We start from the raw sequence: 26118 nt of genomic DNA on the forward strand, positions 1-26118 counted from the left end.
CGGTGGATGTGGGGTGAGGTGCCCTGTCTCTGGTGCTAACTCTACAGGGAGCGTCACCAAGCTCGGCGTCTGAATGTCACCAGGAGGGTGGGGCGAGACGGCGCCGAGCGAGAAGCCCTTTTGGAGAAAGTGTGCTCTGACCTCATTTGTGTTTGTACCACAAAATGTCATGAGGTTTGTAGCGAACGTGACCCCTGCCGCTTGTCACAGCAGCGGGGCTCCTCACTTTCGTTTCCTAAAGGCTGTTGCCCTCCGGGTGTCCGCGTCCTCAGCTCTGTCTCACCCGAAGCCTGGTCCTGCCCAAGGTCCCCACGCGGGGACCCTGCACAGGTCTTCTCAGTCCCCCGGGGCGGCTGCGCCAGTGGCCTCGTCCCACTCCTAGGGCACAACTGCACCCCGCTGCGCAGAGCCAGGGGGGTTTTCAGGGTAGTGAGGTCCTGGCCAGGTCACCCCAAGTTGTCCCAGCGTGTACTGCCTTCACTTAGGTTCAGATATTGGATCCCCCGAGTTTCTGGGTTTGATCTAGTCTGAGCTCAAAGGCTTCTTCCGGAGGGTGGGAAAATGAGGTCCCAGGGGAGCTCGCGGCTCCGTCAGGAGCTTGGGTGAGTCTGAAATCGTCCGCTAAACCAGGAGCTGGGGGATCAGTAGCCAGAGAGGAGCGTGCACCTGGGCACCGGCAGGTGGGGACTGCTGTCTTCACTGTCCACCTGGGGAGCCCGAGACTCTTTGCTAAATGAAGACGATTCTGGTTTTCTCTTTGGGAGCGGAAGAAGGAAAGGAAGGTAAAGGAGAGCAGCCCGCAGCTGCGGCAGTCGCCTCACGAGGGCAGGTGGCCCCCAGGTGTGTGGCCTGCTGGGTGTTCTGGGGGGGGTGCTCCCGCTCGCCATGCTCTGAGCCACCCCAACTCTGCGCTTAGTCCTCCTCTGGCGGCCCATCTCTCTCAATCCCACCCACACAAAAGCACTGCAGCAGGCACCAGGTGCCATCTGCTCACCTGGATGTGCTTTAGGGCATCTGAAGGGGAGAGATGGGGACAGCTGGTCCCAGCCAGCAGAGGGGGGACTTGGGCCATATCAAGAGAGGCGTTTCCAGCTGCCAGGACCCATGCAGGCCTGCCCTGCGGTCCTGCCCCTGCCCCTGGGGTCCTCCCCCTGCCCTTGCGGTCCTGCCCCTGCGGTCCTGCCCCCGCCCCTGGGGTCCTGCTGGCTCTGGGCACCAGAAGAGAGTCTAGGAAACCCCCAGGAAGGAATCCCCAGTGTGGAGCCGTGGTGGGGAGGGGCGGCTCCCTGGGACAGGGCCTGGTCAGGGCCCTTCTCCCTGGTGGGGTTTAAGAGTAGCTCTGAGGTGGAGGAACAACAGGAAGAATTTAAAACAAAAGCAGGTTCTTCTAAATGTCCTAGGAGCTCAGCGAGGGGAGGCAAAGCACCGCCCCGAGGAGGAAGCCAGCTGAGACTTCTAGTACTCGTACTACCTAACTGTGGGGCTGATGGTCAGAGGTGCTCCCCACCAGCCCTGTTGGCCTCCCAAGTCCTGGCTCAGCCCTGCTAGCTACAGATGCTCTGGGGCCCCTGGAAGGGGCCTAAGGTAGACATCATGAATCTAGAGTTTCTGGACCCTCAGAAGGGGTCAAGGGACAGAGGAGCCATGTCAGGGAGAATCAGACCCCGCTGGACCTTCCCGCTCTGCTACCTTGGACAAATGGCTCTGAGACACTTAAAGTGGACAGCACCATCGCTCCAGACTGAGGGGAAGAGGAAATGAACTCCCAAGAAAAGCTGCTTGCTCTATGGACCCAGAGTGCAGACCGTGCCCAGTGCGCCCTCCCCAGACAGACACCCGCGCAGCTGTTGCTTTCGACCATTTTATTGCTCAACTATCATAATACAAGCCGTATAAAAATACTTTACATATAGCAAAAATAAACTACATTAAACTGCAGGTTAAAAACCATTTTGCATAGGAATGTGATGTATTCTAACCCCTCGGCTAGTCAGGATTCTCAAACCTTCCAGCACGGCGCTGCTGGGGCCGCTGATGTCTGGAGAACCCCATTACCACCCCACGCGTTCTCCCCTGGGAGCTGCAGGAGCCATGGCGGCCAGTGAGGTTCTCGGCCAGGGTGTCCAGAAGCTGGACTGCTGGGCCCACGGCCACCTCTGCTCAGGCGAGCTGCAACGCTGGGCGCGTCTGCTCACACGCTGCAGCGTCCTCTGCATCCCAGCCCCGCCCGGCCCCGACCTGGCAGGGGAGCCGCGCCTGCCCGCGGCTGCAGGAGGACAGCGGTGAACAGAGTCCCAGGACCACACTGTGTTTTTGGAGGGGCTTGTTTGGGAAGCACCCTTCTTGCCAATCATCAAAGTTATTTTTTGTTTTGTTTTGTTTTGAAAGTGAATTAAGACAGTAATGCTATAACTTGAGGGCCCCAGGAGAGCTGAGGGTCGGACACTGCTTTCCTCTAAGCATGTGGTTGGACTGCGGGAAAACCTCACTGTGTGACAAACTGGTATGGTGCCCACATCCCCCGCTTGGGAGACCTGAGGTTAAGACGTGTCAGGTCCCTGAAGGGCTATCCCTCCAGAACACGAGTTGGGGAATGGTTACCCGTCTTGTCAAGAACGTCACAACCCCCGTGCCACTTGTCAATGAGAAATGAGCACAGTTGTCAAGTGGACCTCCGACAGCCCCTCAATCCCAAACAACAGGAAGCACGTGGAGAGTGGTTTTTGTGACATGAAGATAAACAGCCTCTTTCAGTCCCGAGCGACAATCGGAACACATCAGCTTCCAATTGCCCGAGTGACAGCTCCAGCCCTGGCCGAGGCTGGCCCGCTGACACAGATGTCTTGGCTGCTGGATGCAGGTCTGCAGAGCAGCGCTCCAACGTTCCTGGAGGGAGCGGCTCTGTTTGTCGTTGGCGACGTCCGTGTGGGAAAACTGCGGAGGTCCTGTGGATAATGCATATGGGGTCACCTATCAGGACTCCGATTTGGTCAACTCTGTCCAGATCAGCCTGCACCTGGGGTCCCTGTCAGTAGGAACTCTCTGGATTCCATTACTACGCAGGCAGGGTTCTGTTGTTGCTTTAAAAAATCAAAAAAATCACCTTCTAGATTGTTTATTTACGATTCTGGGTGACAAAACCCAGGCTTGGCCTGCAGAAAGCAAGCACCACTCTCGGCTAAGAAAAGGATGGATTCTTCTTCCACAGAACCGTCCCCTTTCTTAGTCTGAGGTGCTGGCTCCTGCTACCCTAAGCACCCACCAGGCCCAGATGTGGGGATTTTGGTTTGTTTCCTGGAATGATTTACAAAAAGTTTTCAAGAATACACCATTTCTCTTACAGAAAAATAATCAACATATATGTAAAAAGAGACACTTAAAAAGATTTCTGACCATTTATAAATATTTTCTAATTCAGGAATGCAATATTTTGAGGGCAGATTTAAAAAAAGCATAAAAATACAGGTAAGAAAATAAAATTTAATAACATACTAATTAATCTGGATTGCCATATATATTATCAAGCAGCAGTATTTCTGTATAACGCAGGAAGACTTGCAAACTTTAGAAGAACAGTACATTCAGCAACCTGACGGATTTGCCAGGGCAACATAACGTACGTGGCCGTGATGTGGCATGTACAGACCTCGACTTGACTGGGGTCCCTCTGACACCTGCGACATACCCATCTTTCCCATTTAGCCGCCCTTACTGTCTCGTCCTCTTGGAGGATCTTACTGTCTCTTCCCTTGCTGAAAATATTTCTCGCACGATTTACTCTCGGCCGAGCTTCCTCCTGGCATTGACGACGACGTACAAAACCTTTGAAGCCGTCGGTTCCGGATACACTTTCTCTGGCCTGCTTGTGTCTCTAGACAAACGCTTCCTTTCCTTTGCTGTTCGGTTCAGTTGCTATGAAAATGCTTTGTCTCCAGCAGTCCTGGAGAGAGGGGGGTTTATTTGTGCATCACGCACACATGCACATCTGAGCTGCCAGGAAGCCCTTTTTGCAACCATGGTGAGAAGGTGGCTGGAAAATGTGTTAGTCCCTCTCTCGCCCCATGGACGGGGAAGCCGAGCTCCTTTGCGACAATTGCAGGAAGGCACTTGGGTAAAACATTCAGACAACTGAGGAAAGGCTTGATTCCCTCATGTGCAAAAAATGGCTCCCAGCCAGGCCAAGTGACAGCAGACCACTCGGCCAGCCCTTGAAACTCTGCCCCAGCAAAGTAAGTACTGCTGGAGAGGGAATCCCTTAGGTAAAGCTGCTAGAGGGGACTTTTCTTTGTTAATGAGGAAGAATTCGGCATCGCAGAAGCTCTGTGGCGGTGCTCGGCTTCTTCCTGGCATTCTGCACATCAAAGGGACTCTGCCCGACTCCGCAGGGGGTGGGTGATCAGGTCTGCTGCTCGTAGGAGAAATAAATGCTACGCATCAACCTAGAAGGTCCACACCCCTGGGTGCACAGAGCAGAACTGGGTGTTCATCCTCTGTGGAGCGCACCAGCCATGCCGGGCCCGGCTCTCGGGAAGGCTTACCCATGGCTAGCCCGGACAAGACAGCAGGGACTTAGAAAAGCCACTGTGCATGTTTAACAGCCAGGCTCTCCTCCTAGGCCTTCCCTAGCAGACTGGACTGAGAAACTCCTTCGAGTACAGGCTGAGGATATTTTCACTTCATGTTTGATTGCTAAGGAATCAACTGAACGGCCGAGAGAATGCCCAGCTTGTCCTGGATGCCTGCGATGCATGCAATCATGCACATCTGTGTGATAACCACCTGCCAAGAAAGCCCAGGGTTTCATTTGCAGAAATGGCACCCAAGGAGCAATCCTGTGCAGGGCCTTGTGCACCTGGGGATCACACAGACCTGCTGCTGTTGGACGCTCTGCTCATGCAGGAGGGGTGCTAGGGCCAGCACTTTGGGGTCGAGGGGAACTTTAAATGGACTCAGGTAAAAGCCACCCATGATCCTGGGGGCCAGCGCCTGAGGCTCCCTGTTTTACTCTTGAGTTTGGAGCAGAGAGGGAATCCAACCCTTTTTTGATCTTGCACTTGGGTGTTTTGAACGAAAATCTTGCACTTTTTTTTTTCTTGCTGCTGTGGCCCTTCCACCTCGTCCCTGACATTCACTACGCAGGCCTGAGGCTCTCCTAGATACTCCGTGAGTGTGCTGGCCGGGAGGAAGACGAGGAGGACTCTCGAGGAGCACAGTGGCAGCAGGCCGGGCAGCGCCCCATCCGGGACACTCGGCATCAGCGCTGGCTGTGGGCAGCAGGGGGAGAGAGCTACTGGCCGAGAAGGCTCAGCCCCCAGCCTCCTTGGCCAGCTCTTTGAAGCATAGAATAATAATAATAACAAACGTGTACACGTCAACACCGAGCAGTCGTGACTGGGGATCTAGTCTGGGCAAGGCCGTTTGCTTTGGAAGGAGAAAATTCCAAAATAAAGCCCCCACTGTGGCCCGCCGTGAGGAGAGCACCACGGACAACGGTCCAGTCTCGGCCTCAAGGGTGTGGGGTTCGTCAGCCGTCAGCTGGACTCGGCGGCCACATTCCCTTGGTGGCTCTGAGGCCCTGTCTCCCTCAAAAGGGCCAGGAGCTGTTCCCAGAACCTGGAAAAGTGAACGCAGGGGCTGGGGCTCCATCGGGGCCCACCTCGTCCCCAGCCCTTCCCCTCCAGTTCCAGCTTCCCGCCACATTCACAATGTGGTTCTGGTCAGCAGGCACTTGATATCCAGATGGGTCACTGTGAAGGTCAACCGGGATGGTCTTTGGGACTCGAAATTCAAAAGAAGAGGTGCTCTGGCGTTTCCAGAGAGAGGCGGCAAGCTCCTGTGCCAGCAGCTGGCCCAAGCATGGCTCCCGTGGGGCCTCTGGCCAGGAGATGAACAGAGAGGGACAGAAGCAAGGGCGGCGAGGGCTCCAGGTGGGGGTCCGAGGCACGAATGTCTTGTGATGATGGCTGCTTCTACGTCTGGTTTCTGGAGGGAGGTCCTGAAAACTCCTTCCTGATAATTTCATTGACTATAAAAGGAAAAGGAAAGAGAGACCAATGAGAAGCGCTGAAAACACAGATCAGTTTTCCAGAACCGCCCTCAGGCTATCTTTTTAAACATTTATTTAACTTTTTAGTTGTAGCTGCACACGAGGCCTTTATTTTACTTATTTTTTATGTGGTGCTGGGGATCGAGCCCAGGGCCTCACACGTGCTAGGCGAGCACTCTACCGCTGAGCCACAACCCCAGCCCCTCCATCAGGCTATTTTTTAAAGAGTATGTTTTGCTCCTCGTGATGATACACTTGACCATTTTTTTTAGCATGAGAAATGCCTTCCTATGTCATGTTTTGCTTTCCTGGATCAGAACGTTTTGTGCAATAGGCTCCCAAACTCCTTTCCTACAGAAACACCTATTACGTGATTGTGTCCCATAAAAATATAGGAGCCCCTAAAGGACAGCAAGTAAGCAGCCATCAATTGAAGTGAAATCTCTATTAATTTCTGCACAAGTAGGATCTTCCCCGCTGGTCGTGAGCCTTAGAAGTTGAAAGTATCCTCAGAGGGACCCTGGGGGCTTGGTCACCTTCACCCCCTTAAGGATGCATGGAGCTCTGAAAGGGCACCAGGGGCACAAGGCCAGCCCCGGCCAGCTCTCTGCTCCTCCAGGAGGGTCTTCGGAGGTCACAGGCAGCATGACGGATCTTGCCAACAGACTCCCTTTGGCAGCCTTGGAAATGGCCACCCTAGTGCTGGCTCACTGCCGAGATCAGCAAACGTGCGCCCTGAGGCTGGGTGTGTTGACTGGGGTGGAAGTGGGGGGGAGTGGGACCCTTCTGGGTTCCTATCAAAGGCAGGCCACTCTCCCCTGCCCCAGCTCTGACCCTGACTTCTCCCACGGCCCCCAGGCCCTCATCTGGGCCTTTTCCTGAGGCTCTGGAGATAGGAAGCTGGTGTGTGTGGGGGTGCCTGTGCCCAGAGCCCCTCCCTGGTGCAGCCGGGCTCCCCCAGTTCCAGGGTCCTGGTGCTCTGCTGGGATGGTCGGGGACAGGGGTGGGGTGCACCCACAGCTTTAAAGAGCTGAGGCCAGGCTCCTCTCCGAGCTCCCCTAGCTGGAGGTGTGGCTTCGCCTCCCTGGGCCTCATGTCCCCAGTCCTAGGCCTGCGCTCCTTGTGGGGCGGCAGGAGGACACTAAGCCTGCGGGGCATGAGGCGTGTCGTGCTCAGCCCTGTTGGCCGCACTGGCCAGGAACATTCCCGCGGGATCTGGGCACTTTGGAGCCAGGGACCATTGTGCAGGGCAAAGGTCCTGGTGTCGGAGGGTGGGGTCGGAGTCCCGCTCTGGCCACGTCCTTGCTCTGAACCTGCCTGTGTGACACGACGGCTCTGTGCCTCCGTTTCTCCATCTGTAAGTGTGTCTGCCGGCTACTCCGGGGCTGTGGAGGGTCCTGGGTGAGATGGCCCAAGTAGAGAAACGCCCACGTGCCCCTGGGAGCAGGTGCTGGTGTGCAGAGGGAGTGTGTGAGAGAGAAGGGGACAGCTGTGTGCTCACGGAGGGGGACGGGACCGCTAGAGGGACAAAGGCTTCCCATGGAAGCGGCTGCACACACAGGACCTTGGCATGAGCCCGTTCAGCTCCCCAGCGCCACTCGGCACCAACTGAATGAACGGTGCTCCAGCCACCAGCGGATCCCAGGGGCTGAGCTGGAGACTGGATGAAGAACCCCCGCTTCCCCGTGTGGCACCGCCAGGGCCAGATAAGCTGAGGTGCCCTGAGAGGGGTGGGGTGGGGTGGGGTGGGGTGGGTCGGGCAGCTTCACGCGGAGCTTTTCAAAGCCCGGATCCTGAGGGCCTTCCTGTTTTCTCAACCTAGGAAGCCAGGAGCCGATCCTCGGTGGAAACTTTCCACAGCCCCAGGTTTCTAAAAATAGCCCTGGGCAGAGCTGGAGGCACCAGGGCAGCCTCACAAGAGCCTGTGCCCTTCTCAGATCACAGGGCCGCGCGAGGGGCAGCCTCTCCTGCAGGCAAAGCCGCTTTCCCCTCCCCTGGGACGAGATCCATGCTGCTGCCTGAAAGCCACCTTTGGGGGGTGGGCAACCGTCTGGAAGCTCAGCAGGAGCTCTGCTCTGAGACCGCCACCGTCACCCGTCACCGCTGGGAGTGGCTCGGGGGCTCAGACGTCCAGACCCCACCAAAACCTCTCTGGGTAGAGACCTTTTCTTTCTGAAACCTCAGCTTGCTCCTCCCCTGGCTGCAGACAAGGAGAAAGTTCTAGAACAGAAATGTCAGCAGGTGGCCGTGGGGCCAGGTGAGACTGCAGACCTGGGCTCCGAGTTCCCCGAGGAACTTATACTGAAATCTCCTTCTGCAGCATGTTGGGGGCAGGAGGCTGCTCACTGTCCCTGGAATCAATCCCACGTCTGTCCACCGTGGCCTTGGGTTTTCAGCAGGTGGAGAGCCCCCCACTCGGTCCTGTCACCTCCTCTTCCTCCCTGGGTGATCCTCTCCCTTTTCTCGCTCTCTCCCTCTAAGCAAGCTCTCTAGATTCAGAAGTCCTGCCCTGGTCTGCCCTCCACCAGATCCCCGAGTCCCCTGTCCCCTCTGACCTCACCTCCTCAACCCTCCCTCGATGACCGGGCTCCACTGGCACCAGTTTCCATTCTGCCCATCTCGGGCCCCTGCCACCCTCTGTCCTGGTCCCAACCAGATCCCTCTTCACCCATGTCATCAAAGCTCAGACGCAGGCTCCTGGCACCTGGACCTGTGGGGTCCCTTGGTCCCTTCACTCTGCCAACTCTCTTGCTTCGCGTGCTCCGGGGCCTGGACGAAGCCCCGGCCTTGCGACCCGGGGGACCCGGGAATGCTTAGTGATAAGAACACAGACCTTAGAGAGGGCTGAGACCCTTCAGGCCTCACTGTCGGAGCTGAGCATGGCCCCGGGCTTGACCCTGAGATCCAAGCAATTCATTTACCCAACAAATGCTTCTGGCACCTGCCCTGTGCCAGCTACGGCACCTCCGGCCTCTTCCCCGGCTGGGGCCAGGCCGTTCCCATAGATCCCCTCCCGGTCGACTCCACCTTCCTTCCTGCACTTGTTCCAACGCCACCTCTTCCCAGAAGCGCCTCCTATTTCACCTTTGATGCCTTCAGAGAGGCAAGTGCTGGATTTCCACATCTCCCCCCCCCCCCCCCCCCCCCGCACAGTGCACGGCATCCCCCTGTGCGCAGGTGCTCCTCGCCCTGCCCCCTCAGCTAGGTCTCCCGCTTTGGGGAGCTGGCTTTCCTCTGTCCCCCAACTGGCAATGGACGTCTGCTCCCCTGCTCTCCAGGAGCCTGTCCCTGCAGAAGAAGGTGACCCTGCTCCTTTCTCCAGAGCTGGGGGCTGGGCCTGCACCACGCCTGGGACCTCTCACGCCAACCCCGTAACAGAGTCCCCATCCCCTTTAATCTGTAGGGAAACAGAGCCGCCACTTGTCACTGCAGGCAAAGGAGACTGGGGTCTGAACCCAGGGCCCACTTTCTCCACTGCCCTACAACTAGCCAGAGACGGTGCTGTGAGGTCAGTCTTTGTCATCCTCAGTGTCTCTTGTGTGACTCGGGAAAAAGCAAGGGACGGTGGCCACAGCAGGTGCTCTGCCTGACGAACCCGTGCTTCCCCAGAGCAGACCCGAGGCTGGCGGTGGTCACTGCCAGAGTCCCTGACCCTCCTCATCCTCAGAGGGGCTGGCCTGACAGGACCGAGAGCAAGTGGGTCTAGAACCTCTGGGTGACCCCTAAGTCTGACCCCTAAGGCTGCTACCAGAAAAGACGGACAGATTTAAAGAGCATGAAAATTCTACACTTTTTAAAACGCAGAAGCACGAGGCAATATTTCCAGCATAAAGGATGGTCATGGCACCGTGGATAAGAAGAATAGGAATAATCTAATAAAAGTGGCTGCCCACATCAGAGCAGGCTGCACCAGGGGCCACGAGGCCCCTTCTGTAAAGGGACAGGTGGTGTCTTTAGCTGTGTGGGGGCCGTAGCCATCTCCTCAACGGTCCAGCTCTGCTGCTGGGGTGCAGAAGCGGTGACCGGCAGTGGATGTGCTGTGCTCCCGTCAGACTCCTTTACCCAGACAGGCGGGGCCAGCTCTGGCCCAGGAGCTCGAGTCAGCCGGCCCCTGATTAGATCCCAGTGGCAAAACAGAAAGGAAAGAAGGGTGTTCTCCCCACCTATTTTGGGGGGACAGCCCTGTGGGGAAACCAAAGCCTCAACTAGTATCACTCATCAGATGGCTCTGGGTTGACTTGGTGGCGAATTCTCAAGCGGGACTGCCTCCCGCCAGCGGCCCGCTCTGCCGGAGTTTCCGCTTTTGTGAAAGCCCCGTCTTTCTCAGCACAGGTCCTCCACCTTGAGCCCCTGGACGGCTGCCCAGGGTTGCACCAATCTATCCAGGTGCAAGGAAGGGCCTTTCGGGGTGACTCTCCTGTGGCCCTTCTCCCAGAATGCTGACTTTGAAACTCCATCCCCTGGGAAAGTGGAAGCAGGAAGGCACCGGGGGCCGGGGGGGGGGGCCGCTATCCCACACTGCCACCGCTGGAGGGACGGGAGAGGGACGGGAGAGCCTCTAGGCCACGCCCCAGGCAGAGCCAGGAGGGGCTCGGCACCGCCCATCACCTCTGCCCACCATCACGGGTGGGCCCACTCCTAAGACCCTCCTGCCTTCCTGGGGAAGGAAGCACAGGAATGCTCTCGGCTCTGCCTCTGTTCCTACCACTCTTGGGGGAATCTGCTCTGAAGGCCAAGAAAGCGCGCCAGGCCCCAACTGTCCACTGACCGAGGGCCTCCCCAGGAGCGAGGAGAGGAGGCTGGGGAGGAAGCTGGCCTTGGCCTGGCCGGCCACTCCTGCTTAGCACTGAAAGGCCACCCCTCCCCAGGCTCTGCTTAGCAATCTCCAGCCCTTTCCTCTTCTCCCGGCCCCTTCCAAGGAGTCTGGTCACTGACACACTGTGGAGAAGAGGCTTCGGGACGAGCCTGGCCTAACTGCAGGGACTCAGTGAAAGCAAAAGTCCCCTTGATGGGCTGTCGCCCAAGTGGCAGGTGGGGTCTGAAGAGTCGGGACCAGTCGGAGCTGGGCCTGCACTGGGTCTTTACACCCTGACGACCCAGACAGGAGCAGAAGCAGGGGCCCCCTGGGCGCTATGCTTCATACTTGCTCGTGTTTGGGACTCCCCGTGGGGGATGTTGGAGCAACTGCCCTCCGGCTAAGCCCTCGCGGTGACACTGGGGAGCATGGGCACAGCTCGGCCCCGTCCACTGGGAAACATGGTTCTGAGCTGTCCGCTCTTCTGGGTATGCTGTGGGACGGCTTCCGGTTGCTGCTTTCCCTGGGACTTCAGAGTGGCCTTCAGTGAGAGTCTGCCTCAGACTCCTGGACCTGGCCTGGGTGGTATCAGAGACTCTGTGCCTGACAAAGGGACCACAGAAAGCCACAGACCGGCAGCCAGGAGGCACACAACCCATCAGGCCGCCATCGGGTGTCCCCGAGCTGCATGCTGGGTTAGTGTTCTAACGAGATTGGCAGGAGGCGGGACCACAGTGTTAGCATCTAAGAAGCTGAGGCACAGAAGGTTCAGGAACTTCCTCAACTGCCCACCTGAATGTGTCCTCTACCAGCCTGTGACCCTTGCACTGCCAGGCCTGTGCTCACCACCTGACTGTGCACAGGCTCTGTGGCCCCAGTCATGCAGGGCGGACCCGCGACTGAAGCTGGGAGGGGGGGCCCTGTGGAGACCAGCGCTGTAGCCTCGGTTCCAGAGGCACATTTCATATCCAGACACCCAGCAGCAAGTGAATGCTGTCAAGTGACAGAGCACGAACGTCCCCAGGGAGGACTGAGACTGAGAGGAGGGGGTTGACAGGAAACTGCCTACACATGGGAGCTTCCTGTGCCGCCCGCTAGGTCTTCTGTCCTCCCTGCCGTCTGTCTGTCCCCTGTGCAGAGCCTCCCCCGCCCCCCGTGGAATTTGTCCCTGCAGGCCAGTCCTGGAGGGGTTGAGGGAGCCCCCGGAGAGCATGCGTTTCCCCAGGGCCACCTCCCGTCTCCTCCTGCCCAGGCTCACAGACCCAGAACGTCCTCTTTCCTTGGGAGCAGGAAAGGTAGCTGTGAGGGTGGCTGGAGGAGGGGAGAGGGCTTCCGGCTGGGAAGCTTTCTTTTACTTAATAAAAATAAAAAAGTTAACACAACACACAGCTGGAAAACCAAAGGAGAAGCAGAAGATGACAATTACCTTTAACTTTGGTTTCTTGGATCAAAGATCACAGTCATTCTGTTTCATAATATGTTTTGTATCCAGCTAAGGTGTGTGTCTATCAGCTCTGAAAAAGATTTGCAAAACCATTTTTGAGAAAAAAAAAAATCATCTTTGATCTCTATTATAGTCCAACCAAGTCACGGCTACACCATCCACCTCGGGTCTCTCCAAGCCACTCAAACCCAGGAGCGAACGCAGCCCTGTGGCTGGGATTGAAGCCCAAGTTCTGTATCATTTTAATGTTTGTTCCACAATGAACCAAAAACCAGGGTAATAGTCACTGAGGTGAGGCTCACTGTGAAAGTCCTGAGGCTCTCTGAGCTCAGAGCACCTCAGCAGTGTGAAGGGGACATGTGTCCACTTCAAGCTAGTCCAAAGGCCTCTGCCGTGGAGTTTTAAACAGTGGCCATCTAGAGAGAAAATTCCCAAGCTGGCTTCTGCTAAGGTCAACGGGGAAACCAGCATCCCCAAAGTTGGCCCGTGTCCCTCTACAAGCAATCACACCTCAGCAGCCACGTAAATTCCTAAGACTGCACATTTTCTTCCTGTTTTGTCGATGTGGGGCGGGGGGGGGGGGAATTACTATTTTTACAGCCTCTGCCCAATCAGAGCAAGAGCAGCACCTGAAAACGATGAGCCTGCGTCATTACCGCATGCGCCCTTCCCTCCCACCACGTTTTCTCTTCTTCTTTATGTAACAGAAATGCCTTCTCTGTCTCTCTCTCTAGAACCCTCTCTGGAGCTTTCTGGACACCGCCTTCCCCATCCCCTCTGGTGGCACAGGATCAGGCCAGAGTTCATGCCGAGGGTGGGACTGGAAGCACCTCGGGATCAGCCTCTTACAGGGAACGGCACCATCAGCTTGAGGGAGGAGAGCTCCCCGAGGGCTCAGCTTCGGGAGCGAGGACACTCGGTAAAGGGAGGTTTCTGAGCCACGGCGCAGTCCCAGGTGACTCCCACGGGACCTGGGTATTTGGGGTCGATTCCAGGCTGCTGCAGCCCTGGGGCAAGAGGACTGCCTCGTCTCTCCTCCCTCGAAGCTGCTGCAGCCCTGCACAGGACCCGGGCCACCTTCTGAAACAAAACGCCCACTCTCCATTGCCGCAGGGGCACGTGGCCCGCAGTGGTGACCGCTGTACTTCCCCTCTCTACTGTAGACCGACTCTCACAAACCCCAGGGCAGCTGTTGTCAGATAAGGCCCTTGGGGACCCTAAAACACGACCCCTACCCCAACAGCAGTCCAGATCAGTGCCCCTCAACTTCAGACTTGGATGGGCAGGTTGCCCGCTGGGCATCTCAAACTTAACAGGCCCCAAACCAGGCTGCAGACCCTCACGGCTGCCCCTGGTCCCAGAGGTTCCCATTCCACTAGTTCCTGTGGTAAGAAACGCAAATTCCCATTTTCGTTGAGGACAACCTTGGTGTGTTCACAGCCCACGTCCCCTCTCTACACAAATGCTACGATCTACCCTCAAACATCCAGAGGACACTGACACTCTCCACTACCACCACCCTGCGCCCCGCCCAACGGCAGGGTGTTCCTGTTGTAATGTCAGTGAGAAAAAGCCCTCCCCACCCTGCAGAGGTGTTGCTCTCAGAAAAATGCAGCTCCAAGGGGCTGGGACAGTTTCCTGTCATCCAGGCCACCCTTGGGAGCTAGCAGGTGTCACGCACAGGTGGCAGCCTTGGAGGAGCAGTTGGCGTCTAGGTGGCAGCCCAGGGGCCAAGCTCTTACCTCCACCTGGACAGAGCAAGAGCTCTTCCTCCAAGCCCCTCGCCCTGTGGTGCTGGTGGGAGGCGGCCACACTTGGACTCGCTCCATGGGCTCAAAAAGCTGGTTTCCAAGATAGTGACAGCTCTGCCACCGTCTCAGAACAGCAGCCTCCAGCTGCTGGTTTATCTGCAGCGTTGAGAGGCACAACATCCTGTTCAGTCACGAAGTCTCACCTCTGTCTGCTTCTAGGTGGACCATGGGGCATCGGAGCCAGATGGGCCTGTCTTAATTCAACGAACGCCTAAAATTCAACTCGGCTCCCGGCTACCGCCGCACATCCGCTTTGCAGGTGGCCGTCCACTCTGCCCCATTTCAGGCTCTGGGCTGTCTTCAGGGTGATGGCGATTCCCATTCTCGTGCCAAGGTACCAAAGTGGAGAGAAGGGGGCCTTGCCCGGGACAGTCCCCTAGCACCCGGCAAGGCTGAGATGGGGCCCCAGCTCTATGGGGGTAGTCCCAGGCCAGGGCTGCCCTAACTTGAAAGATCCTCAGGGTCCCTGGGAACTCCATGAAAATGCAGACTCATCACTGGAAGTTTCTGGAACTGAGCCACTCTGGCAGTACACCTGCAAAGGTCTTGTGGTCTCCTGCCGAACTTCAGATTCCTGGGCCCAAAATGTGGACAATAACATCGCCATGGTCTGAAATGACCCAACTGACTCACTGGGACAGCTTCACTACTGTACCCCACAGGGGGAGAGGGAGGGAGAGGAAAGGCCAGTCTGCAGCGGTGCCTTCCCGTAACCAAGAGCAGGATTCTACTTCCCTACACCTTTAAACAGCAGCGAGGTCTGCTGGGCCACACTTGGGTTCGGGCCTGTCAAGGGACCAGGCAGAGCCAGAAGCTAGATGCTCCTTGGTGCCATCTACGGATCCCTCTGAGAGGGGCACTCTGGTCTTGGACTCACTGCCCTGTTCCAGGGTCCTTTATGAGGCTACAGCTTGAACCACACAGTGACATGGCTCACAAGTGGGTGAGCCACCCACGCTCGTCCATGGGTCAGATGGTCACGCAGTCCCATCTTGGCCCATCCTGCAGCTCGCCTCCCAGACAGCTGGGATGACAGGCAGCAGGTTCCAGTGAATAGAATGTGCTGGAAGGCCTGAGAGAGCGTGTGTGGATCGTGGTACCCGGGGACTCCCACAGGTACAGTGTCCTTCCTAACCAGTGTGGAACCTGCTCCCATAGTCCCCATCCTCTGCTTCCTGGGGACTCCAGGTGGCCCCACAACCTAGGAAGAAGTACCTGGTGACCTGGACCCTCAGCTGCCCCAGCAGGAAGGACCGACAGGCTGGGAACACCAGGCCTCGGGACAGTGCACCCTCCCGTCCCGCTCTGCAGCTCGGCACCATTTCTTCTAATGACACGCAGCTAAGTGACACCTCAGCTACCGAGCAGCCACACAGCTTCTAAAGCGTGACCACAGGCAGGAAAGAGGCCTAAACAAACCGCGCTGCTTCCACGTCCTGCCCGTTGGCCCCCGTGCTCGGCACGCAGCACAGGCCACACAGCGAGCACTGGAAAACCGAGGCCCCACAGCAAGCCGCTCTCCCACTTGGAGCCGAGACGGGCGGAAACACAGCCTGGCTTCGTGAGCACTTTCCTTCAAGTATCTGGAGAGTCATCGACCCTTCCAGCCCAGTCCCGTAGATTCACCTTCCAGATCATTCCATGTCCTGGCCCACCAGCCAGGACCTCTCGCTGCACCACCCCAACACAGGACCCCACATGCACATCGGCTCCAGGACACCTGCTGGTCTCTCCCGGTGTCTCAAGTCTTTAATTTCCCACCAAATATTCTGACCGTCTCAGCCTCCCACACCCCTTCCAGATCCACAGGCCACAGGAGCCACCGGCTGCCTAGGAAAAAGTCCCACAGTGTCCAGGCCCAGACTCGGTCTCCCCGAGTGAGAGCCACAGGACTGGCCTCAGCACTTGTCATTCAAGACTCAAAGGCTGCCTTGGGTGGTCATGGAGAAAGGTGTGTGTGACATTGCTCCAGGACCCAGCCTTTCCTCCCATGTGTCCCCTCAATCAGACCTTTCTCCTGACCGTCCTTGCTGTGGACTGAACTGTGCCCGACCCCCACGCCCCAGCCCCCAGCATGATGGCATCTGAAGACAGGGCCGCAAGGATTAGCTGGGTCAGGAAGCGGGGGTCACCACGGGACCCTGCCCCCAGAAGACACACCAGGAGTCTGTTTCGTGTAAGGACCCAGCAGAGAAGGCGGCCATGTATAGGCCAGAGAGGGCATGCGCCACAGAACCCACCCAGGTCATGTGTGGATCTGAGGTCCACCTCCAGAACTGTAGGAAGGGACATGTCTGAAGCCACCCAGCTGCAGTGTCACATAGCCCAAGCTATCCCTGCAGCACTGTTGACCCTTGTGCATCCCTGTCGGACGTCCACTGTGCTCAGGGGCAGGCTTCTGCCAGCCCCAGCACCAAGGCTCAGGGACTTGCCCAGCGCCACTCCGCTGGCCTATCCGAATGAGGAGCATGCGCTGCTGTCACCCCCACCTCCCTGTTTGCGTCTGGCTCTGGCTGGGGCCCCTTCCTTTTCGCTGCTTCTGAGCGGCCTCTGGCCAGCCCACGTGCCTCTGGCTTCCTCCAGGGCCGCCCCCAGGTGCAGCCTCTCCGTCCCTGGATGCGCTCTGTGCAACTCCAGGTGGAAGGTCTGTGGCCAGGCTGCTCTCAAGGTGCCTGCTCACGTCCTGCCCGGGGGGCCCCACCCCTCCCCGCTGCTCAGTGCACCCAGGGCCCTGGGCTGGCGACACACAGCAGCGCTCTGAGTCAGCCACCCCCGCACCCTGGAGGCCCCGGAAGCAGCCCGGGCAGCAGACCTGCACCCCCTCCCCAGACGGCTTACAGGCACGGTCTTGGGGCTTACAGGAAAAATGCCGCGTCCCAAACTGTCCCCGGCTTTCCGGATGAGTAAACAAGGTAGTTCTGAGACTCTGGTTTCGAGGCAAAGGCAGAGGTGCTAACTGGGAGGGAGCGGATCTGGCTGCGGCCAAGAAGGCACCAGGCCCACACTGTGTGTGTGGGGGGGGAAGCCTCCAGGGAGAGTCATCTGCCCTGCAATGGCCAGGCCACATGGGGCAGCCTGGTCCCCAAACCCACTTCCTGGGGCCTAATCCCAACACCCTCCTGTCCCTGTACCCCCCAAGCCCACTGGACTTCAGCCACGCATTTCAGAACCCAGGTCCATATGTAGCCTGAGTCCACCCAGAGGCTGAGAGAGCAGCACCAGGGGGCGGAGGAGCCTCCCAATCAGGGCCCAGGCAGGAGAGGCCACCTGGGAAGCAGGCAGCCGGGTCGCCTGCAGAGTGTCTAGAGACCAGTGGACAGTTTCCACGCAGGCCCACGCCTCCCATGTCTCTGTGCCCCCCAGAGACCGTGAGCAGGGGCCAGCTGCTATAGACACTCGGCCTCAGGCGGCTCCAAGAGAGGCCTCAGGCGTGCCATGATGGACAGCCTTGCGCTGGCCTGGTCACCATGGCAGAAGTCCCTGGTTGTCTGGGAAGGGGTAGCCCAGCTCAGGCCATAAGGACCCTGATCTTGAAACCAGTGACACTTTAATGTCACTGGGTTGTAACAGCCTCATGAAGACAGGGACCTCATCCCCCTTGTCCACTGCTGTATCACCAGCATCTGAGACAAAGCCTGGCACTTAGTAGGTGCTCAGAAAAAAATTCAAGGAGGGATAATTGTGTGGAAAATGAAACACAACCTCCCAATCAGTTAGGTTTGACCAGAATCCTTGGCTTTGGGCTGTCTTCAGTGGCTGGTCTAAATCCTATGGGGAAGGTTCGGGCCGTTGCTAGCTGGGCCTGACCCTGCTGGTGTCTGGCTGGCACACCCGGCAGCAGGGGCTTGAGCCTTCCTGTTCCCTGTGCCAGCCCGAGCCGTGATCAGCAAGGAGCTGAGGGACGACTGAGGGTCAAGGGAAAAAAGGACAAGTGAACCAAGAACGGCTTCTCAGGGTTGGTGACCCACGGTGGCTCGTCCTGCCAAAGGTGTCCCTCAGGCGATCATGCTTCACGGTCGCGGCACAGCAGACGGTGCCCCTGAGCTTTGGGCCACGCCAGGCACCCGCCAGGCAGACCCCGCTCCAGGGAACTCCTGGCCCTGGGTTCCATGAGGCCCGCAGCCCACCCTGGTCCCCAGCGGACACATCAAACCACGCAGCCAATGGGGTCAGGACGAGGGCTGCGCAGGGGGACCTAGGCCTTCCGTCTTAGCCCAAGTTGGAGGAGGAGAACGGCTGCTCCATCTCTGCCCCTCTCCACCCTGAGCCCGTTCCTTTGCCAACCAGGACAGAACAAGAACTGACCATGGAAAGAAGCAGGCGGGAAGACTCGAACCTTCTGGGGAAACCTGGTGCTTGGAGGTGGACGGTCAGCCTTCCAGTCAGAGCCTCCATCGATTCCCCCTGGGCTCTGTCCACTGAAAGGGTCAGGCTTCCCAGCTGCCCACAGGTCCCAGCACACACAGTGGGTGACAGCCAGGAAGAGCAGCCAACCCCTGGGACAGGTGGTCATGAAGCAGCCTTCAACCCTCGTCATGCTGGGGACTCAATGACCTAAAGTCATCTAAAACTCGGTGTGATGCTGCCTGCCCAGAAGACCACAGTACCCCGAGAAGGTCGGAAGGCAGCAGGGGTGCCCCCTAGCACGTCTGCGTGTCTTCAAGCTCTGGCGACCAGGACTGTAGGCCCTGCGCCCCTTAAATAGACACACTATTTAAGAACACAAGGCGTGATACTTGGTGGACACAGACAAACCGACCCATGGAACCGAGCTGAGCGCCCAGGAAGAGGACACCTGGACATGGGGAAGCTGCTGGTGGGGACACGACGGACCGACGTCTCAGTGGATGGTCAGGGGCAACCAGTCATCCCTACAGAGAGCCATGACCTCAGAATCCCCCTCGTGCCCAACACAGCGACCTATTCCAAGCAGATCTCACTCTGAGGTGTGTAAGGAAAGACCGCGTGTGTGGGAGCAGCCTGAGAGTCGCTTTAGGGATGATGGAGGAGAGGACCTCTAAGGAACACAGAGTCTTCCGATCACCCACCCCAGGGTCAGTTTAGCAGGTCCGGTGGGTCCCAAGAAATCGAGTTTCCAACAAGCTCCGGGTAACACCAGTGCGGTCACCCTCAGAAAGCCCCGACCTTCAGAAAATCAATTAAACTACATTAAAAACTTTTCTTCCTCAAAAGACACTCTTTCAGGCCCACCAATTAAACAAAAAAGTATCTAAATAGGCAACCAACATTGCAACAGTGTAGACAGGTGACCAACATTGCAACAGTGTAGACAGGTGACCAACATTGCAACAGTGTAGAGCCAAGCTCCCTGACAGGAGGGCAACCCGCCCAGCTGCTGCCAAGACCATCCCGTGCTGTCTGCTAAGGCTGCAGATGACGCAGCCCCATGACCAAGCAGCCCCATGACCAAGCAGCCCCACTGGCCGGTCTCACCCCACAGAGACTTCTCCACGTACATGTGCCAGGTGGCAGAGAAAGTGTCCCAGACATCCCTGGCTCTGACAGCAAAGAGGAACCACCTGGACCCATCAGCAGACCTGATAAACAAGGGTTGCCCTGAAATACTACACACCAGAGAAAAGGAAAGGATGTCAGCTACAGCAACGAAGTGGTGACTTTGAGATGGAAGCAGAAACCGCAGAGGCTACCACAGGAGGCCTCGTTTGCATAAACCTCTCAAGGCTGCAAAACCAAGTGTATTGTTTAGGGGAAACCATCCTGTGGTCAAACTACAGAGGAAAAGAGGCAACAAAATTCAGGGGAGCGATTACTCTCTGGTGGGAGAGAAGAGGATGTATTCAGAGGCCGTGCTGACCTGGCCCTGGACAGGATGGGAGACGTGGGCCATGAGGCAGTGGCCGGGCAACAGGGCAGGGTCTGACCTGGCCCCGACACAGCCAGCGAATCCCAGAACACTCAAGGATGGAGGACGTGTTGGACAGTGTGGGATTGCAGTCAGGACGCAGGGCACAGAGTTCCAGGGACAGCATGAGATGGCAAGGGGAGAAAGTGGGCAGGGTGGACAGAGAGCCCAAAAAGATGCTTCATGCGGTCAGCATCTGGGCCTCCTGGGACCCAGAGCAGGGTTCCATAAAAGCTCCATGACACACACTTGTAATAACCCCAGCGGCTGGGGAGGCTGAGACAGGAGGATCGTGAGTTCAAAGCCAGCCTCAGCAAAAGTGAGACGCTAAGTAGCTCAGTAAGACCCTGTCTCTAAATAAAATACAAGATAGGGCTGGGGAGGTGGCTCAGTGGTCAGGTGACCCCGAGTTGAATCCCTGGTGCCCCCTACTTCCCCCAAAAAAAGAAAGAATGTAGAGAGGAATAGAAAAGAAGTGGGGGTGGGCAGAGGCAGGAGGAAGGAAAGGAAAGGCAAGGGGGTCAGGGACTGGGGGAGCAGGGCGGAAGGCAGGAGGCGGGTGGGGTGGGGGAGGAGCCTGGAGATGAGGACTTCAAGAGGAGGTGGTGGCCCTCTCCCTGTCTGCCACAAGACCTGGCAGGTGGTCCCTGTAATGGCTCGTCCCTCAGAGAAGGGGCCTGCACCTGTCCGAGAGCCTCCCCTGGTGACCTGCCCAGGTCTCCTCTCTCCCAGCCCTGATTCTCTCTCCTCAGCACTTGAAATTCATTTCTTTGTCACATTTATTTTTCTTCCCCATTAGATTGTGAGATCCATGGGGCAGAGACCTCGCCCCAGTCACCCAACACCTGCCGATGTACCCGGCTGGTGGCAGTATTGGCAAATGGTGGCCGTGGTGGCAGATGGCACTTACTGTGCCGGGCCCCACTCGCGGCTCACAGCCACGTGCCAGGCGGGAGGTGTTTCTAGCCGACCCATTCTGCATCTCCGTCCACCAAGGCCCTGAGGGACTTGACCAGGTCACGCGGCCAGCAGCTGGCCAAGCTGTAGTCTTAACTCTGACCCCAGGGCCTCGCTGGACGCCTGCCTCACAGTTAAGGTTCGTCTGATGGCCCAAGGTGAACTGGGTTCACTGTCTCCTCCTTTCTTACCAACACTGCAACCTTGAAGGAGAAGAACAGAGCGGGGGCTGGGGGCGTCATAGAGAGGCCCAGGCACCCGATCCTGAGATGGCCCAGGCAGAACACGGGGCCTGGTGGGTCCCCAGCCAGGACTCCCCGGGTCTGGCCCTGGCCTGTCTGGCTGACGGGTGCTTCCCGGGTCCCCTGGCTCTGCCAGTCCACTGAAGCGGGGGTGTGAGGAGAGGGCTCCTGTCTCTGGCTTCCAGACCAGCTCAAATCTGGAAGAGGCTCCGTGGGAGTGGGAATCAGGTATCAGAGGAGGGTTGGTGAGTCCCAGATGCAGGGACTGAGACACTTCCAGAGCCCTGACACAGGGGGAAGAGCAGCAGGAAGGCGGCAGCTGGCCCACCGTGCTCGCATCTGTCCATCATCCATTTCAAACCCCAGTGCTGCTGCTAGGCCCACTCCACAGAGGGGATAACTGAGGTCGCAGACATGACATAACGTGCCCAGGGCCCCAGCCCACCCCTTAGGCAGCCACACAGACGCAGAAGATGAGCCCAGCACAGCGGGGTGGGGACGGACACGTTCACTGTAGCCTGGAGGAGACGGATTCCCGCAGGGTGCCCGTGTGGAAGTGCCCAGGGGGCGGTCAGCCAGCGAGTGGAGCGAAAGCCAACCTCCTGGATGCTCATCAGGGTGGGGGTGAAAACCAGCCAGCCCCTCCGATGGTTCGCCGCATTCACAAGTTCTCTCTCTCTCTCTCTCTCACACACACACACACACACACACACACACACACACACCTCCTCCAGCCACTCATCCTCTGTGCCCCGGGCCCGTGTCCTGGGCTCTGTGGCCTCAGACACATCCACCCTCCCTCCTCAGCCTGCCTCGCCTCTGGGAGACAGAGAGGCTAAACGGTCCCAGCCTCCTCAGGGGCTTGTGAAGGTGGGGACGTTGACATGCTGTGTGACTTCCTGGACTTGCCACCTGCCAACCCACAGCCAAGCTGCAGCCTCCCCGGCCAGCAGCTGCCTTCCCTTCCAGAATAAACCCAGGCCTGTGAGCCTCCTCCAGCCAGAGAGGAGAGCAGGCTGCTGCTAAACCCTCCGGTGCACAGGACGGCCCCCGACAATGGAGAGATCCCACCCCAGATGTCAAAATGCCGAGGTTGAAAAACTTGTTTCAGGCAAAGAGATCTTAAGAAAATGCCCTGAGGTCCCTGGACTTCCCTGAGGGACAGTGCTCCCTAAATTTGGGGAACAAGTGAACATTTCAGTCTTCTCCCCTCATTCTGTCTTAGGTCTGGCCGCCACCTAACATGATCATGTGTATTTACGCAGCTGTTTATTTCCCCGACCAGCAGGTGGGTCACCAAGGCCGCACTCCGCTTCAGGCCCCTCTGTGTGCCCTGGGTCTACGGCTTCAACTTGGCACACGGGAGGCGTGCGGAAGACACACTGCGGGGGCAGATGAAGGAGCCGCCGGTTGTCAAAGATCCCAGAAGGCCCGGCCTCCCCTGAGCTCTCCTCTACGGGAGCATGCTTCCGCAGAGACCCCAGATCTGTCCTCCACAGGAACACTTTACTATTCACATGACAGGGTCACGTGGGTACCAAAGCTAGGGGCTGGGGGGCAGCTGGGTGGCAGAGCACTGGCCTAGCCTGTGTGAAGCCCCGGGTTCCATCCCCGACCCTGCCCAAAACAAGAAATAAATTAAAACTACATTTCCCAGCCTCCTTTGTGGCCTGGTGTGGTCACATGACAAGACTCTGGCTGAAATGAATCCCACCATCATGTGTAGCTCTAATGCACTAAAATTTTTAAAATCCTATCCAAGAACCCCTGGGCAGAGGACACTGGGACACCACTTTAGGAACGGTGGCACAATAAGAGACAACCTGGTTCCTGGCACCACGGCCCCAGCACAGGAGCCAAGAGGGCATAGGACTGAACTGTTATAGGAGAAAGGAAGCCACTGCCCTCTAAAAGCCACCAGCACCCTCAGGTGTCAGTCCCAGCCCCCTCTAGACCCTGAAAAACACCCAACCCCCCTGTCCTGCAAAGTCTGACTGCTCCAAACCGCACGTGAGGACTCCTGCAGCCCCAGCACTGGAGAGCTTTCAACGCCCCCTCCACACGTGCAGGGTTGTGACCTTCATTTGCAGTTGACTCCCTCCTCCCGGAAGCCTCCAAATATCCTACCCAAGCAGATTGCTAAGTCAGAGAGAGAAAGGCAAGGAAGTCCGATTGTCTAGATCCGCCAAATGACAGGGACAAAAGGGACCATTCAAAAAAGCCCATTCAAATCTTAAAACATCAATTATGCTTAAACCCATGAGTTCACAATGCACACACACACACAGAACCCCGAACCCACAAACAGCCCTAACTGATCACCACAGGGGGCTGTCAATGAACCAACCCATTATTTGAAAAATGGGTTCATGAAGGGGAAGAATCGAGCCTTCATCCTTCTCTCCCTCAGTGAATTCGGCCATTGTTGATGCAGGGAACTTTCCCTTTATAGCAGCTTCCCCGCTAACAGAAGAGGAAGGGAGGGCCGAGCCAGAAAAACTGCACTGTTCCGTAGTTAATGTGCCCATGGATTCACGGAGCTGGGCATGGACCATCCACAGCTACTAACTTCACCAAAGAGGGTCGACCAAGAGCCGTGCCCTCCTGACCAGGACCTGTCACCCTGAGCAGCTGCCAAGTCTCTGGAATCAGCTGTTGATATACAGGACACGCAGTGAACAAAGGCACATGCTAAATGTCACCATGGGGACACCATCAGCAGATTTCTAGGATGAACTACCTCCCTCTTTTCAACAAATAAATGGCTAAATAACACCAGCAACAGCATCCTCCAGAGGTTCAACTCTTTAATCTAGAGGAGGAGCCCCTGGCTTAAGACTGGCTTAACCGCTAGGACATTCTCCTGCCTCGGCTGACTCCCGATGCAAACAAATGGTAGAATAATAAAAACAAAGAAGAAAAACTTTCTGATGTATGAGACAAGCTGTTTGACCATCAGCTATCTCATGATATGAAGGAAGAATTCCTGACGCCCAGGTGTGGTGCTGGTCTACATTTTCAGAGGGCTTTTCTTGTAGAGAAACCTACTGATTATTTACAGACAAAATGATACGACATTTAGGTTTGCTTCCAACTGTCACTGTGCCCTGAGCTGGGAGAGAGCTGAAGTGGAGAAGAAATCATATTGGTCATGGGTTGATAACCGCTGCAGCTGCGGGGTGGGCCCTCGAGGGTACTCTATGCCATTCTATTTATATAGATTCAAAATACTTTACAGCAAGAAAATTTTAAAGCCCATTTAAAAATTATACTCTGCTGCTACAAGGAAGAGGAAGGAAAGAAGACTTTCAAGCCCTACACGTGCAGGCCCCGTGTTAGACATTTCTATAACAGGGGTCCAGGTGGAATCCTTGACCAAGTCAGGCCAATCAAGAATAAGAGGACCTCAGGACAGTGTGTCAGACCATCCACCAGCAGGAGGTGAGGGGGAGTGGTGGGGACTGTGGACAAGGGCAGCCTATGCTCCCTCTAAAGGTGGCTCTGCTCGGGACCAGCCTGGCCACAGGTGGCTGCCAGGCAGAATATGGGCCCAAGGTGGGCAGATCCTTGGATTTCCAAGGGGAGCTGGAAATTTGTATTTTTATGTGTAAACCCCTGGTTTTTAAACGTTGGCATTTAATCCAAATATTTTTTAAATCCTGTGTGGGTGGGCCAAACATAATATCTACCGGCTAAATGCAGCCGTGGAACACCAGCCGGCCGCCCCTTCCCCAGCGTGCAAGCCGACCGCAACTCAATCCATCTGTAGGGAGTGGAGAGGGTACTTTTGTCAATTTTGGGTCAATTCTTTTTTAGGCATTCGATAAAACTGGGAATTCAAATGACACCATCAACTTCCAGAAATCTATAAGAACCGGCTGCAGGGTATTTCAAAGGCACCTCCACGTCGGAGGGTTATGCAACGAAACCTCCACTTTGTCCAGAGCTTTGGAGATTCACAGCCAGGGAGTGTCCTCTCAGCTTTCCTGGGGATAGTGGAACTAACAGGCTTCAGATGGAACCCAGCTGTCGGTTTGCAGAATGCCTGGGACTGTGGGCCAAACTGCTTGCCACAGACAACCCTGTCGTAAAACCGAGTTGGGGCACGAGAGCTCATAGTAACATGACCAGGGAACGCTCCGCTTTGGTTGCCTGGCCAGAGATCTGGTTTCATAGCAGCTTAGAGGGACAAGACAGATGTCATCCCCAACTGTGAAAGTGGCAGGATTCACTGCTGACGACCAGAGCGGACTCCTTCCAACTCGTCATGTGGAGTCTCTGACTTCACCTGGAGGAAGATTCTTGACCTGCTGGATGGGCAAAACAGGCCCCAGAATCCCCTATAAACAGTCTCAACTTGATCAATAAAAAATTAAAGAAGTGTCAAAAATGCGATGGGGGAAAGCCAAATAAATGGTTTCCTCATTCCCCAACCATGAACCCCTGGCTTTTTTTTCCTGCAAGGGTGGAAAGTAAAAGGAAATTGGTCCAACGATAAAGCTGAATAAATCCACGGCAAGAAGAGTCTAGAACCTCACCTGAAGGCCCCGAGAGAACAGAATGTGACCAAATCTCAATTCTGTGGAATGGAGAAAAACCACAGCTACGGCAGGAGAGAGAGCTTTTTAAATCTGAGTCCCCTATCCCCAGAAAAACAAAGCTTTGCCATTTACCCAAAACAGATTCACGAGTGGGGGAGCAAGTAGGGAGTACAGAAAATATCCAGTATATAAAATAAGAATTGATGGACTGTCAGCCATGTAATTCATAGCTTCAAACAGCTTAGCTGCTTTCAAGTTCTATTTTTCTGCAGAAGAAAAAGATGACAGTTACAACTGATTTGGGAACTTTTACATATACTTTTTTTTTCTTCTTTTTTGGTACCAGAGATTAAACCTAGGGGCACTTGACCACTGAGCCACATCAACCAACCCTTTCT

The 26118-nt window shown here is 56.5% G+C and overlaps 1 protein-coding gene across 6 annotated transcripts in view; it reads right to left on the minus strand.

Moving 5' to 3' along the window:
- Positions 1-1863: 1863 nt before the first annotated feature.
- NFATC2 (nuclear factor of activated T cells 2) overlaps positions 1864-26118 on the minus strand; it is a 135234-nt gene continuing 110979 nt past the window's right edge. For 4 of the 6 annotated variants that reach the window (XM_081291060.1, XM_081291058.1, XM_081291056.1 and 1 more), the window contains exon 10: positions 1864-6025. In XM_081291060.1, coding sequence (XP_081147186.1) covers positions 5970-6025 — 56 coding nt within the window. In that variant the 3' untranslated portion in view covers positions 1864-5969. Of the gene's footprint in view, positions 6026-12267; positions 12356-26118 lie in introns of all 6 variants that reach the window. The other 2 variants (XM_081291059.1, XM_081291057.1) reach the window with 1 other exon arrangement.

Source organism: Spermophilus citellus (assembly GCF_964194105.1).
Source record: "Spermophilus citellus genome assembly, chromosome: 4".
NCBI lineage: Eukaryota > Metazoa > Chordata > Mammalia > Rodentia > Sciuridae > Spermophilus > Spermophilus citellus.